This window comes from Macrobrachium rosenbergii, chromosome 3 (assembly GCF_040412425.1).
Source record: "Macrobrachium rosenbergii isolate ZJJX-2024 chromosome 3, ASM4041242v1, whole genome shotgun sequence".
NCBI lineage: Eukaryota > Metazoa > Arthropoda > Malacostraca > Decapoda > Palaemonidae > Macrobrachium > Macrobrachium rosenbergii.
Window position 1 is genome coordinate 52,469,123 of NC_089743.1, and position 16,118 is coordinate 52,485,240.

Genomic DNA, 16,118 nt, shown 5'->3' on the forward strand with positions numbered 1-16,118 from the left:
TAAGTATAATGAAACTTCATTTTATCATAAAATGTCATTTTTTTTATATATATATTTTATATATATATATTATATATGTAGAATCTACTGGTCACTTTTACCAGACACATATGTAATTCTAATAGCCACACTGCCCTCTTAACTTCTCGAATTCTTTGTGCTTTTTTGGATATGCTTGTAACTACAAAGCCGTTAGATCCAAATGCAAGAAATTGAAGAGACAGTGATGGCCGGTCGCGGGAAACGAACCCACGTTACCTTAATCACAAGGGGGTCACGTGGTCAGGTCGGCAACTCAACCTCCTTGTGATTAAGGTAACGTGGGTTCATTTCCCACGACCGGCCATCACTGTCTCTTCAATTTCTTGCGTTTGATCTAACGGCTTCGTAGTTAGAAGCATATCCAAAAAATGCGAAGAATTCGAGAAGTTAAGAGGGCATTGTGGCTATTAGAATTACATATATATATTATATATTATATGTATATATGTATAATTATATATATATACACATACATAATATATATATATATATATATATATATATATATATATATATATATATATATATATATATATATATATATATATATATATATATATATATATATATATATATATATATATATATATATATATATATATATATATATATATATATATATATATATATATATATATATATATATATATATATAATTTCCTTTTACATGGTGTGCCATATTCATACTTGAACCTTTTAGTTGTGGATGAACCCCATGCAGAAAACTTACACTTGTGCACCTTCTCACACCTACATAGTGTGCTCCTTAGTAGTATGTTGTGCTTCATGTAAATTTAAGATCTTCCTTTCATGTCATCTAACCAGTACTTGTACATTCTAAGTCTTCCTTTTCCTCCTAATACTTATGAAATACAATCTCACCATCCTATAATCCTACATTTCATATACAAACCATCTCAAAACACTGATATATGCTTTTATATACTATAAAATTTTTACCCCTTAATCTACACATGTAACATATTTCTCACCATTTTAAGTTCTTTATCAACATATAAATTTATATTGTGCAAACAGTTCATCTCATCAATTATACAGCATTTTCTCCCTTTGCATTCAAGAACTACACAGGACTTCAATGAAGGCAAATTAAAATACATACCCACCTCAACTTACATAGGATTATATCATTTGTTAAAATTAACCATTCCTTATTACATACTTGACTCGTTTCTTACACGACTTTGCATCTTCATCTGTGCCATCATAATTTTAATTGCTCTCAACAACTGTCAGTTCTTTCAAATTTTTAATAGGTCCATATATGCTACTTACAGCTTTTTCCTTTTACTTGGGAACATCTCTCATAACTGTTCCATGACAGACATTTGATCAGAACACATTTATTGTCTAAACCTGCCCTGTCTTTTGCCTGTCATCTGCTTTACTCTCTAGGCCACAATCCTTTCGAGTACTGTGTCTGTTATATGGAGTGTTATCCCCTTTAATTCTTATATTTGATCTTATTCCCTTTATACAGTGAAACAATTATTCCCTCCACCATTTTGTTCGCATCTTGTAATCTCATTCTTCAACCCTTGATTGCTTTCTCAAACTTGAACTAACCCACTCCATTCTTGCATCATTCAGCTCCTCCTCTCTTCCATCTTCCACACTCAAAAGTTTTTAAAATACTGTACTCACAACATTGGCCTGGAACATCATTCATTCATTAATTTTTCTCTGCATTTAATAACCTGTAGAACAACTTGTTCTTAAAGTTGTTGCTTACCTTCTCCTTGTTATTTGTATTGGCTTATCCTTTTTAAGTCTCACTTTCTTCTTGATTACCCTGTCTGTCCTCCTGTATACATGTACATGATCTCGTATGTTGTGCAGTTGAACCTCAGATAGTCTCCTGTTATGCTTTATTAAACTTAAAGTGTAGTTTAGTTCACCGATTCATTTTTCCGATCCTCTTGTAACCACAACACACCCTATTGTCCATAAACCCTGTGTACTCCTCCTTTTGCCCTATATTTAACCATAGCTCATAGTACAGCCATTTTTCACTTTCAGTTAATATATATACAATCAAATTTTTACGCTTCCCTCTCCAACCTTGATGATGTAACTTTAGCTCAAAATAAGAACAGGGAAACCTCCAGCCACACCTTTTATCATTACTTGTTCTGAGCTCTCACATATTCAAGGAAAGTGTTTCTAATTATTTTCTCTTTTCTGAAAGAATATCAATACAGTACATAGTCTCCCATGGAAGTCATATATTTCCAATAATCAAGCCCCCTTTTTCAAACAGTTTCATAGGACAATCATTTTCATTTAATCTAGAAACTATCAATCATCAATACCACTTTATTCATGGAAACTATCAATCATCAATACCATTTCATTCAGTGTCACCTATTTTTGCACTTAAATCACCTAGCAGGACTACCTTCCATAGTTAATAAAATGACTGTGTAATCATTACAGTACTTAGCAACTGGCCAGGTGAACAAGATTATGCTAATCTAGCACAGATGTATTTTTGCTACTAATTAGTATTTCTTGGGGTATTTTCAATGTACTTGTGATATGTTTTATTGTGTTAAGAGATCATTTATTGCCGTGTATGTCAAAATAATGTCTGAAAGATATATAAGCTTCAAAGATAAGTTACTATACAGATATTTTTATAACAGCTTCTACCTTTGTCTTACATTCAGTATTTACACCATGCTAACAAAAGCTGCCAGTAACCTGTGGAGTGTACAGTTAATTAAAAAAAAAAAAAATTTCCTTCACACTTTTCATTAACGGAAAATACTAGTTTTCTATGAATCAGCAGTTCTTTATAGAAAATGGTGTAGAGAAGATTGGAAGTGTAACTTTATGCTGTAAATTGTATGCAGATGACATTTCTGCCTAGGGTTAAAGTGTGCTGCGAGATTGGCATTCAAATTTTGGATAAGATTTTCAGTTTCAGTACTAAAGTCCAGGCCAGTTGAAGACAGCACTGCAGTACTTTCCATTTAGCACTTGACAGTGCTTAGGGCAAATGAGTACAACATATGAAGAAAAACCTTTGCTTTATCATGACATGGAGACAGTTATGTAGTTCTAAGCTATCTGAAGGAATGGGGTTAATGTAATTCTAATCTACCGTAAGGAATAGGGTTAAAGATTGAGCTCGTATTCATTTTGACCGGAAGGTTTTTAAAAGTGTGGTAAGTAGAAAAAAAGTAATTTTAACAGACAGGATAACAGTGATAGTTGCATTATAAGGAAAACTATGATACTGTGCTCTTGTTAGTACTGTAGTATTAACACAACAGTAGTAAAGAGAATTATTTTATAAATTCCCTTTACAGATTTCAATTAAAGTATTCACTACTGCGTTTGAGTGTGACCTTATTCAACTTTTGAATCATTTTAGTGCTCCTCTGGATGGGATTCCTCAGCTGGGGAGCAATGACCTTGCCTTCCGTGTTACTACTTAATTATTGACAGTAGACAATAGTCTATTTATCAGTAATGTTAGACTAAAATGATATTGAATTTTTTATCGATTAATACTCTTTGTTTGGTCAGTCTGTGATGGGTATTACCTAAATGGTATATACTTTTCACACTGTGAGAAGTGAAGTGAGCCAGCATGGTATTACAGTACTGTATACAGTGAACCTCCCGTATTCGTGGGGGATGTGTCTCACACCCCCCCGTGAATAGCTAAAATCTGCGAATACTTAAAACCCCTCTAAAAACACTTAGAACTGCCCATTTTGATAGTCTAACACAAGAAAAACCCTGTAAAAATGCTTATACCTGAGTATTTTAATAGTATCACAAAAAGTGCATTTATTCATGAAAATTATATGAAAATACAGTAATTAAAGAATATTTCTCAGTGAAAAATACCGCAAATGGGCGAATTTTCCGCAAATAATGGGTAGATATGTTCCATAGAGAAACCCGCGAATCGTGAGAACGCGAATACGGGGGGTTTACTGTATGATGGTACTCCAGCAGATGAGAGAATGAATGAATGTATGAAATGTGGATCATATGGCATAGCACTATGCAAGAGATCAAAATAAGCAAACAGTCATCAAAGTTTATGAGAATGTAAATGAGTCAATTTTGACATATTGGTCTCTCACTATCTAGTGGCTGTTATTTTGCATCAAGTAGTTCCCTTAGCAGAATTTGACTGATCTTAGCCAGATATGTAGAGTACTGCATTAACAAACCATTGCCTTTTATTAAAGGAGATGTCTTCTTGCATGTGCTGGGAAGGTCACTGAACTTGGTAACATGGTCGTCAACTGGACGTAAAGGGACGATGGGGGGGGGGAATACTCCTCACTCATGTGTTGACACTAGCCACTTTTTCTTCGGCAGTCATACAGTCATCTCAGACATGTTCCCATGTGGATGTTGGACTGGATGAGTAGCTAGCTACTCTTGTTTCTTGGCATATGTTTTGGAATCTTTTTTACTGTACTCCCTAGTTGTTGTTGTTTGTTTGTTTTTTTTTTTTTTTTTTTTTTTTTTTGGGGTGTCCAGTTGGTTGCCTTATGTCCCCTTTATCAGTAGACCCACATGTGTTTTACTGTTTTGTAGGGATTAAGGTTGTTTGATCTTTCCCGATATGTATGCGAAGTGGCCCTCTTCCCAGTCAGTAGTAGTTAGGTTAGAGGCAGAGGGAAGTAAGGTCCACGGGCTTCTGATACTGCAGGAACCTTGTAGCTCTTTTCTTCCAACCTAAGTGTGACAAACTCTTCATTTTGCCTTGCCAGGAAACAATGAATTATGTGACATTCAGCAGTTATCATCTTGTAAGCCATAGCTTCTCCGTCTCTGCAAGGATGGTCACTGGACTCCGCATGTTCTAACAACAGGACAGTTTATTCCTCTAGCTCCCTGGAGCGACTGCAATCCAAGCATTCTGGCTCGAGGGAGAAGTCTCCTTTGAGCTCTTCCATCTTTTGCATGAGGAAGAGGAAATGCATGTTCTCGTTCTTCCCTTCTTTCTGCTTACTTGGTTGCAAACAAGTATAAGAGTGAAGGAGTGGCAGGTTTAAGTCTGAACTCTGTTCAGAAAGAGAAATGCTGAATCGTGTCGGCCTTCCCCAATGAGATGCACATCTAATTCAGCATGAGATTAGGAACAAGTGAGGAAGTGGAAGATTGGTGTGACTCTGCCTTGCTTGAAGAACAATCTGCCACTGTGGAACCTGAAAGTCTACAGACATTGTGAGCTACATTTTACTAAATCGCAAGTTTAGGGAAGGTCTGGTGATCTTGAACCTTGCACTTGTGCATTGACTATCTCCCTTACCTTTCTAGGCAAGCATGGTTAAATTAACACCACCACTTCCATTCACTATGCATAATACCATACAGTTGTCAGGCTGAACAGGTGTTCCTCCTTTCGATACCCTCCAGCTGTGTTGGAACATACAGGAGATTGTTTAGCTCTTGGTCTTGGGGAAGTAACAATTGCTGTTGTCATGAGCATACTGATGGAATTCTTAGGTTCACTCAGGAGGTAAAGCAGTTGTTCTTACTGCTGTGGTTGCATTCTGCTTACAGTGTTTTTGATCAGGTTAACTTAATGATCACTGGATTGGAAGTTCCTGTTATGCAGCAATCAAGCAGACTACTTCCTTACAACCATACAGGAAGCTTAGTGGCACCAATTATGATTCCCTCCACAGCTGAAAGACAATTGTAGCCTGTTGGTTCTTGCAAGAAGGGAAGTTAGATATGAACAGTGGCCGCCAGGATAGACTTTCAGATTTCCCTGTCCTCACCATTTCTCTCAAACACATCCATTCTCTCTCTCTCTTTTTTTTTGTTAAGGGAAGAAGAGGAACCATGGATCCTTGGTAAGATTACACCTTACCTCTTTCAGAGGTAACATGGAGTCATTGATGGAAAGAGGAGCAGGAGTCCTGTGTTTGCTATTCCCGCACCAGTATTTGATCAATTACTGTAGTGGCAGCCAAGTAATCTGCAGACGAATCTTCAGGTGCAGTTAGGCCTTCAGGAGCTTTGGTTGGGAAGAAACCAAGTAACCTAAGCCCAGAGCAGTACCCCAGCTCTTCATCCTTCAGTAAGGGAAAGAAACTTAACTGGCCCTTTCTTACTTCCTTCTCCAGTTATGGCTGATGAGAAGGAAAGGGAAAGAATGGGTGTGAGTTGATTATCATGCCATCTTATCTTCCCCTTCAGGTTCTCGAAGATATTGCTGGCAGGAGGGTGGAGAAAGGCAAAACGAATCATGATGGACCAGTCTCCACTTGAGTGAGAGTGCCAGTGGATTGGAGTTGTATCTCTGAAACCTAACTATTAAGGAGCATGGGCTGCATTCCCTCTATATATGGAATGGCACAAGTTGTGCAGTACGCCATCACAGGGAATGACTTAATGTTTGGACTGTTTTGAGAAATTTACTTATTCATCAGACTTATTAAGCTTAGGTTTTCCTATTCTTGTCTGCTACAGGCCATCACTTCTGAGACTATTTAAAACCAAAGACAGCTCTACAGGTGGTTATGAGGTTCCCACCTGAATATAGTCTTAGACTTTGCTGTTTGCACTAGTGTCTTACCTGGTCAATGGCTTCTCCTGGGCTGTTGCTCCTTGATAAAATCTACCTTCTTCCTTTAAATAAAGGATGCTCTCTCTCTCTCTCTCTCTTCGATGGTCTGATGAGGATGATGTGAAGGAGAATGGTGACATTTCTTGGCAGTCACCTCTGTGCTCACATGAGAAGTGCTGGGGCTAGAGGTGGGGGCTGATATAGGGTAGGGGGAATTGAGGACTTCAAATGCTCTGCCACCAAGGGTATTGCCGGGAGGTAGAGGGGGTGGGGAAGGGAAACTACTACTGCTCAGCCAAGGACCTCAGAAATGTTGAAAAAGAAGGTGAGTTTAGAATACTTAATGAAGTCCAGACCTATAGTTACTGTAGGGATTGTAGCTGTTTTTATCTTCTTACCTCTTCCTCATCTGATGGAGGAGTGGTCAGTTTCAGAACCTGCAGTTTAGGCCTCTCACAAGAGGAAGTACCACAGAGAGAAAGGGGAAGGAATTGGGGGGGGGGGGGGACAAAAGTTCTGGAAGGTTGGGGCAGGGGAGTCCTTGCTGGACTGAATGTCTCTGAAGCTTCCTCCTCCTCTTTACATAATGTTCCCAGAACATTCTTTACCCTGGCAAGAAACACGTTGAGTGCGAATAAACCGCTATAGGTGACATAAAACAATTATAAGGTCAACCATGACCTTCACAATGACGTGGGCCTTACCTGTTCTCCATGAGAGGAAGAACCAAACACAAGCACTAAAGCAGTGAAAAAAAAAACACTCACACAATACTAGCACTTTTATGCACAAAACTACACCAGTAGCTTATAAATGTACTGAGAAAGTATTTCTAAGAACAAGTAGTAAACCTAAGAAATAGCCAATACGCGGTAGAAAAATGGAACACGAGAAACATTATACAGCTGGTTTAGCGCATGAGTAGAGAGAGACTCCATATGTGAAAGTCTGGTTTGCATACCTTGGTAGAATACAAATTAATTAAATGCAGCTACATGTTTTCGTAGATGTACAAACCAAAGCTTTTATATAGTTAAACCTATCTCAGCCACCGTTCTCGGTCTCTGTAGCCAAAGGTAACGTGGTTCATGTCAGTAGGTGAGGGGGTATTCTCCTGGTTGGCTCCCTTTACCACCAGTACAGTAAAACCCACGTATTCGCGGGGGATGCGTACTGCAACCACCCCCCCCCCTGCAAATAGCTAAAATCTGTGAATACTTAGAACCCTTCTAAAAACACATAGAACTGCCTATTTTGATAGTTTAAACACAAAAAACCCTCTAAAATGCTTATACCTGAGTATTTTAATAGTTTAGTCACAAAAAGTGCATTTAGTCATGAAAATGATAATGAAAATACAGTAATTAGTGAATATTTCTCAGTGAAAAATACCGTGAATGGGCGAATTTTCTGCAAATAATGGGTAGATACATTCCACAGAGAAATCTGTGAATATGTAAGGCTGCGAATACAGGGGGGTTTACTGTAACTGCTTTGTTACTAAGTTCAACAACTCTCCCAGCTTGTGCTGAAGGATAGCTCATGTTATTATAAGAGGCTCCAGTTTGTGTACTTGTGAAAATACAAATTACTTTTAAATTCAGATTGGTGTGGTAAAGTGAATATGCATATACAGTATTTGTATGTGAAAAGTTGTTCATGCAGTGCCAGTGTAGATTTACACTTTTTTGTCTTTATACATATTTTAGAAAAATTTCTAATTAAGGTGGGTCTGTTAATATTTATCAGAAGTTCAGTAGGGTACGTTAGTTTAATGTGCTTAGGAGGCACTTTCTGTCATGGTGTACAGTAATTCTTAAGCATGTTATTTCATGATTGTGTGAGTCAACAATGTTCAAGCTAATACTATCTTTTCAACTTCAGATGGACGATAATCGAGGAAATAGCGGGAGTGAAAAAGGAAAAACTGAAAGTATGCTGAAGCACTTGCTATCCAAGTAAAGCTCTCTGCCCGCCATGCATAGTCATTCATTTGTTTGCCCTTGTGCTCACTTTCAAATGATGACAACCTGCTGCTAGTCATTTCAAGTAGCAGGATGTAGCATGGTTTCTACATGATGGAGCAATGGAACCCCACTGTGAGGATTTTTTTGCTTACCATTTCTGCAATGGCACCATGAGGAATGGCTCATGCCACTTGCAAGAAAAGGCCTTATAAAATTGGACCATAACATTGACTTGTATTTGCATTCAATTTTAAATAGCCTTAAAATTGGCTGCATTTGTGATCATAAAATTTGCTTGAAGTATATTTTTATTTTAAGACAGTAACTACCAGTTGACATATCATTGTATTTTACAAAATGCATATTTATATTGTAAATTTGTGAAATAATTGCTAACTTAGCAATAGAATGGAATTTTAACTTAATTTGTATTGAAAGAGTTATTACATTATTTTTATAATTTAAAGAAATTTAAATTAAGCCGAATTGATATACCTGTATAGGAATAGGGGGGTACAGTGGGGGATATCTTTGCTCGTGGTGTGGGTTTAAGGGAGCCAATGTGATGTTTAAATGCCAGAGCAGTCCTGTGATTTAACTTTTACAAGTACAAAAGGGGGGGAATGATAAAAGTTTATGGGTAACTAGGCATTCAGTGCAGCTCTTGTTACCCATATACCCACTTATTATGTATACACACTCCCTTCCTTGCTTTAACCATTGATTACACATTAAGGAATTCCTTTCTCTTCTAAGTATATTCAACTCATGATTTACCTCACAATGAGAACACTGCAGTTCACTGAAAGGCAGTTATAAATCTCATTGCTATATTTTTTGAGCCTTCTTCAAACTCCTTGTTGTATTAAGCTGCTAATGCGGGACAGAAAGCTCGCTGCACACTTATTGGTCAAGGTTTTGTGGTTGATGTTGATTCAGCATCAGAATTGAACAAGAGTTGTGGCAGCCAGCTAGGGTAGGTCCAGTGAAGCTGCTACATAGCACGTTTAGCTGTGGTTGGGTTCAGCCTTATGTGCAATTCTTACCAATGGGTTGTGACTTTTAATTGTCTAATGTACAGAGAGATTATTATATGATGGAAACAGTTGCTGTTGTCAGACTGTTGTATACTATTGTTATAAATGTAAAAAAAATACAGTATGATTATAGTTCACTTATATACAGAGCCTTACATACTCAACCGTAATATACCAAAGGCATTATGTAGATACACAGTGTACTTGAGGAAACTTCCCTAACCCTGTATTTTCTTTGCACATCACGAAGTTAAATGTTAGATAGCAGGAGATATTTCAAGATTAGAGTAAAATATCATGTTATAATGGTTTATTATTTTTGTATGAGAAGTTTATTGACATATTGTTATTCTACAAAAGAAATATTGGACAGAGATTTTGATAACTTTGTTGGAACACAGAAGTGACTGGGGCCAGTGTGTGGGAGATTGCGCCAAAGGATTTATGCCAGCCACCTGTGGTGCAAACGCGGCTGGGAACAACTTGCTCATCATTCATTTAAACGGCTACTTGTGGACTGGCTAAGAGAAAGTCTGGTTTTGTTGGAAGAAGCTAGTTACAAAAACAAGTGTATCTTTGTGTTCTCCCAAGGACCTTGTGTAGTGAATGGGAGACAAGTGCCTTGTTTTTTATGGAAAAGTTCCAGTGGTCAAGTCACAGTCCTTAAGAAAAGTTTGGAACAACTTAATAGTCAAAAAGAAAATGTAATTTGCATTTTATGCTCACCTGTGCTAAAAAAAACAAACACTGACAGTTTACACTTTTCTATTTGTGCTTAAAGTTTATCATTATTAGTTCCAATACTGTCTTAGACACTTTTGTGATAAATGTTATGAGCAAACTGCTTAAGGTGTCTGGAAAAGTGATTGTTGTTGTGCTAATCAGAAAAGCAATAGTGAAACAGGAACTGTTTGTGACCATTTTGAAGGACTAAAAGTGAAGTGTGGTATTGGATGTGTAATAAAAAAACAAAAAACAAAAAAAATAGGCAAGGAAAGTTACACTGGCCCCAAGACTGGTGATAAGGTTATATGTTGGTATAGTGGAAATGGCAGACTGGACCCTCCTAACCCTCATGTGTAGTTTATTGAAGTGACCTAGGTACTTTTTAATTGAACTGATAAAGTCAGGCCTCACAAAAAATTCTGAGTCAGTTTATTTTGTAAATCCCAGACTATAGTTCCTCGGTAGACACAGTGTCTCAGGCACTGCAATTTGCCCAAGTCCAGTCTTGTTTTCCCTCCACTGCTGGCACTCTTGAAATTGGTCATACCGTACTATTATTATGTAGAGTTTCAGCATTCAGTTGTATGTTTCTTTTGACAACTAAGATTTTTGTATATATTTGTAGTGTATAAGTAATTATGTAACAGTTTTGGAATCCCACTGTGGAAGAATGGCTGCTGACTCCAAAGTTGCTTTTCATTCATGTGGGGCTTTCGTCACGCCGTATAGTCTGTATTACATTGGTTCCGCAGCTTCATTGGTTTTTTGCATTGGTTCGTTCCCTGTACATTGTGTGTATAGGCAAGTTTCACCACCATGAAGCCATATGGCGAATAAAAAATGAAATGGTTATGTTATGTTATTTAATCCTTCATAGCTGATGTTTACCTAGTGATAAAGATCTTTATTGTGTACTGACAATTAACTATTCATTATGTAAGATGTCCAAAGATAGTAAAGACATCCATGTTAAGCTTTGACTGATGAGAAAGTAAAGTATACCTTTGGGTCAAATATCCTACACTTATTTACACATGGACAAAGATTTCACGATAAGTTTTCAATATCAAATATCCTAGTTTTTGAGGCAAGCATCTGTAAACATGAGTTTCAAGAGTATAATAACTGAAGATCAATCACAATAAATGGCTTAAAAAAAAGAATTTGAATTTCACCTTCCTGTAATAACTCGGCTTCAAGATAAGGTGATATCAACTTTGAAAAGATCATTTATCTAAGGTCCTAAGCAAAATCTATAATCAATTTTATAACCAACTTTGGACTAAGACTTCCAAAAGGAATAGCAGTATGCCATTATTATATACCAATAAAAAAACAAGGCAAAATTCCAGCAGTCCTCAGAATAGACCAAAATCTTCAACAAGCTGCCTTTGTAAAGTGGTGGAAAAAGGGAAAAACCGAGACTGACAGTGTTAATACAAACAATATAATCACCCCAAATCAAAACAAATAACAGAATATTAGATCTGTACTTGATTCTTCACTTTGTCACTGAAGGACCATACAGTATTATAAAAAAAAAAAAAAAAGTAACTTTTCACTGGAGAAAGGCCACATTGAAAATACGATTATGGTACATACTTGGGACACCTGCCTTCATTCACAAAAAAAAAAAAAAAAAAAGCTGAACAGATTGAAAACTAGGTGCGAGTGGGAAAATGGTAACCCAAACAAAGTTTTCTCATTAACACCTTGTTCCTCATTGCAATCAACATTAAGAGATCAATTACTAAATGGAATATGCTAAATTGTGGAGTCTCTGCAGGGCTTAAGTTTGTATTTTTGCTAAGATATCGTGAAACCTAATCCGTGTAGAATTTTTGTGAGATTTAACTGAACAAACCACAGAACAGTTGAAATGAGCAGTGATCAGTTTAGAGCAAGACTGAATATTATGACATGTAGAATAGCCTACTGGTGTCTGCACAAGGACGGGGCATGGCTTTCACTAAAAAGAATGTCCCCATGCACCCCCAATGTACCTAAAAAGTACAAAAAGTCAGCCTTCTTACCTTACTTGAATTTTGCTAAACTGTACATAAAACCTATTAATGCACATGTCTGCAAGAAATATAACCAAACTAACAAGAGAAACAGTTGAAATGAGCAATGACTGAATACAATACAGATAGAGTGTAGATAGAGTGTAAATTAAATGGATCTTAGTACTGCTTTCGATTTAGTATAACCCAAAGCACTTATTTATAAACTTCAGATTCTGGTACATAGCCTAGCCTATCAGCATCTGAGCAAGTGAACTGGCCACGAATTCTGCATAATAAAATGTTCAGAAGCACTCCTAACTTATTTTAAAAACTGTACCTGGGGGGTTGTGCCCTTCAAAAACTATAACTGGGGGGTTGTGCCCTTCCTTATCTAGGGTTTTTCCACCCCTGGAACCCCAATTATATTCTTCAATGTAGCTTAAAAAAAGTACACAAAATAATGGGTTTTAAATAATTTGTATTTTTCTTATGTATACAAACCAAAGCCTTTTACATAGAAATATCTTTCAGTCAAAACTTGGTAATAAGGTAGTTAAACAGGTGGTTCACGTGGAGATTGGGGCGAGTGGAGGAGTATCCCTCACTAACCAATTGTTGCCTTCACGGGGCGAGTGGGGGAGAATCCCTCACTAACCAATTGTTGCCTTCACTTGTCCAGGGACTGAGCTGGATGGTTGAGGTGGGACTACATAAAAAAAAGGCTCTGATTTGTATACATAGGAAAAATACAGCTCATTTTCCAAAATTTAGTATTTGTTCCTACTGGAATACAAACCACTGCCTTTTATATAGCATACTTACTCCTTAGAAGGGAGGTCAGAATCCTACAACTGACTGGAGGTGAAATCTGCCACAGAATTGCCATGATCTTGGTTGCCCTGCAAACTGGGGAAACATGGCTCCCGCAAACCCCTACTGGTCTGGCAAAATAGTTGGCCAGAGTAGTGCAACCCTGGGTCAGACTGCCCCTTCTAAAGCAAGAGGGGGTTACTTGAGTTGGGAATGTTTAAGAGAGCCATACTATCCCCCATAAGGGACTTCAATATCAGAAGGCAGTTTACTTCTGGCTATTACAAGGGTTCAGGACTAAACTATACCATGCCCTCTTTCGCCCTTGTCATAGGAGAGAGAGGACAAGGGGATGCTTCCCTATCCCAGAGAGAAAAGAGATACCTTAAGTGCATTCACCAGTAACTTGTCCAACTCCAGCATGTACTTTAGCCTGGATGCTGCTCCAAAGGGAATGAGTCATTCTCTTTCATTCCTCTCAGACTTACACCAGACCTTAGATACATTGGATGAAACACTAACCCTGTCAGAATTCCAAGAAGGTGTCCAGATACTTGTGGGCTACATCCCTCAAGCAGAATGAGGTAAAGATAGTCTGACAACTCCAAATACCTGCCCTCATTACCTGGATAACTGAATAGTCAAATAGTTCTGAAAAGCAAAGTCTTGGTCTGAGGACCGAGACAAGGACTCAAAGGGTGCCATTGTGAGACTCATAAGCACTAGGGACACATCTCACTTGAAGGGTCAAAGTTCTTTAGGGGAACAAGACTTAAAAGACTACTCCTTAGCATAAACAAGTCCACTGAAAAGGAGAGGTTTAGCTCCTTCAGTCTGAAAATCTGCGACAGGGCAGAGCAACAGTCCTTTACTGCAGCTACTGAGAGGAATCTGTACTTTGCTGCTGGGGTCAAGATACAGTTCCTCCCAATTTATCACAATCCCCAGCCTGTGACAAAATTGTAGGATATGATATTTGTTGTTTCAGTTGGACTTAGTTGTCCTCAAGTTATTGCAGCAAGTGAATACCTACCAAATGAGCCCAAGCTGACGCCAAGGTGAATACTTGGGTAAATGTCTCAGGGGCTGTTACCAGTCTGAAGCAAAACACTTTGAAATGGTAGACGATCCCCCCGCAGACAAAATCACAATTTTTGAAAGTAAATTGTATTTTTCCTAACTATACAAACCGTTGGTCCTTTACATTAGGAATTACTTTCAGCGTAGGCTGGAAACGGCCGTTAGTAACTACCGCCAGGTAGGAAAGAATACCGACCTGCCCGGATGTAAACATTCCAGTTTGCCTTTCGGTCCAGGTTCAGATTGATGGGTGGCATGAGGTGGGCATAATATGTAATGTAAAGGACCTCAGGTTTGTATAGTTAGGAAAAATACAACTTAATTTAAAAAATTGTGATTTGTTCCGACACGATATACAAACTGTCGTTCCTTTACATTATGAAGACTCACTGGTTGGAGGGAGGAATCTGAGTGAGTCTCCTGAACTGACTGGAGTTCTGCACACCTGGGCTACTCCTCCTGGTCAGAAGAGCGAGGAGTACCCGAGCCTCTGACATACTGATCAGAGTGTAGGAACTGCAAGATCAAATGTCAGACACTGGACCTTTTCGCATGAGTGAGGAAACGTGACTCATATGAAATAGGCTGGAAGAATCTTAGAGTCGGAGGCAGTAAGGAAAAGCTGAGACAGGGTTTCCCTTATTGCCAGACTCTCCTTCCTCCCCTTGCTAGAGCGTCGGTGACCCTGGTAGTTGTGAAACCAGATAACCCACACAATCCCCTTGCTAGAGGAAGGAGCGGAATTGCTTCTATGATTCTACGAGAAAAATAAACGGGTGCTCGATGTGTAGTCTTACCACATCAGTGCCAGGTCCAGCATGTGTTGGTTCGAGTCCTATTCTCATCCTGAGGGAGGAGAAGTAGAAGGATGGGGAAGGAGGAGGAAGAGGGGCCAGTCACTCTCAGAATCCTTCTCACTTCCCGAACCAACACATTAGGCGAGATGCTACTCATCCTCTTGAAGGAGCAGGGTAAGAAAACACAACTTGTTGAGCAGCCACCACAGGGCCCAGGAAAAAAGGTTCCAAGGGCCTGTGGGCAAGACCACAGGAAGACAAGAGTATGGGCTATGAGACCACGTCTTGCTTCCAGCCCGAAAGAAACTTCTGGAGTGTGAGGGATGGACCAAACCATCAGCTTCGTGAGCTCTTGGGTGGAAGGTACCGGTATCGTCGTCGTCAGGAGGAAGATGTGTCCTTAGGCACTTCTTCCTTGGGAGAGAGAGTACTAGCAAAAATGTCGACGACATCCAGGTTAGGAATGTCAAGCCTTTTCGGAAAGTACCACAGCTGCCAAAAGGACAAAGTAACGAAGGATCCCGATCATTGATACAAAGTCCAAGGAGGAGGGGAACAAGGACAACTTGAACCCAACAAAGATGCCAAAGGATTCGGAGTCCACCTACGACATCCGAGGAGTCAAGGTACTGATCCTCTTCACCTATTCTTGCATCTTCTACGCCAAGGCCGGAGCAAGATGAGAGATGGTCCTACTAGGGCACATCTCTATCCAACGACTCTCGTAAGGGTGCATGCAGCATGGGACAGGAACCCTAAACGAGAGACATGCCACCCAGGGAACAGTTCCCTGGGACAGCATGACCGGAGTGACTCTGACCTGAGAAGGAGTTCCACAATGACACACACCAGCAAAGACGGTTCCAGAGGACTTCAAGAGATATCCAGCTATAGCCGCTGCCGCTTGGCGAGAAAGCCTATGCTTGCAAGGGAAGCTGGAGAGTCTCCCAGTCCCAAACACACCGGGATTTACTGCCCAAAGAACCGCTTCTTGTGTAGCTGCTCCAGGAGGTTCGGTCAAGCAGAACTCTTCTTGATGCCTCGACTATCTGGTCGGGTGAGAGGTGAAGTCTTCCGGCATT

The 16,118-nt window shown here is 39.0% G+C and overlaps 1 protein-coding gene across 3 annotated transcripts in view; it reads left to right on the top strand.

Moving 5' to 3' along the window:
- Positions 1-11,193, top strand: part of LOC136855648 (nuclear receptor coactivator 2-like) — a 466,631-nt gene extending 455,438 nt beyond the window's left edge. For all 3 annotated transcript variants that reach the window (XM_067132856.1, XM_067132865.1, XM_067132847.1), the window contains one exon: positions 8,459-11,193. In XM_067132856.1, coding sequence (XP_066988957.1) covers positions 8,459-8,508 — 50 coding nt within the window. In that variant the 3' untranslated portion in view covers positions 8,509-11,193. The remainder of the gene's footprint in view (positions 1-8,458) is intronic.
- Positions 11,194-16,118: the final 4,925 nt, after the last annotated feature.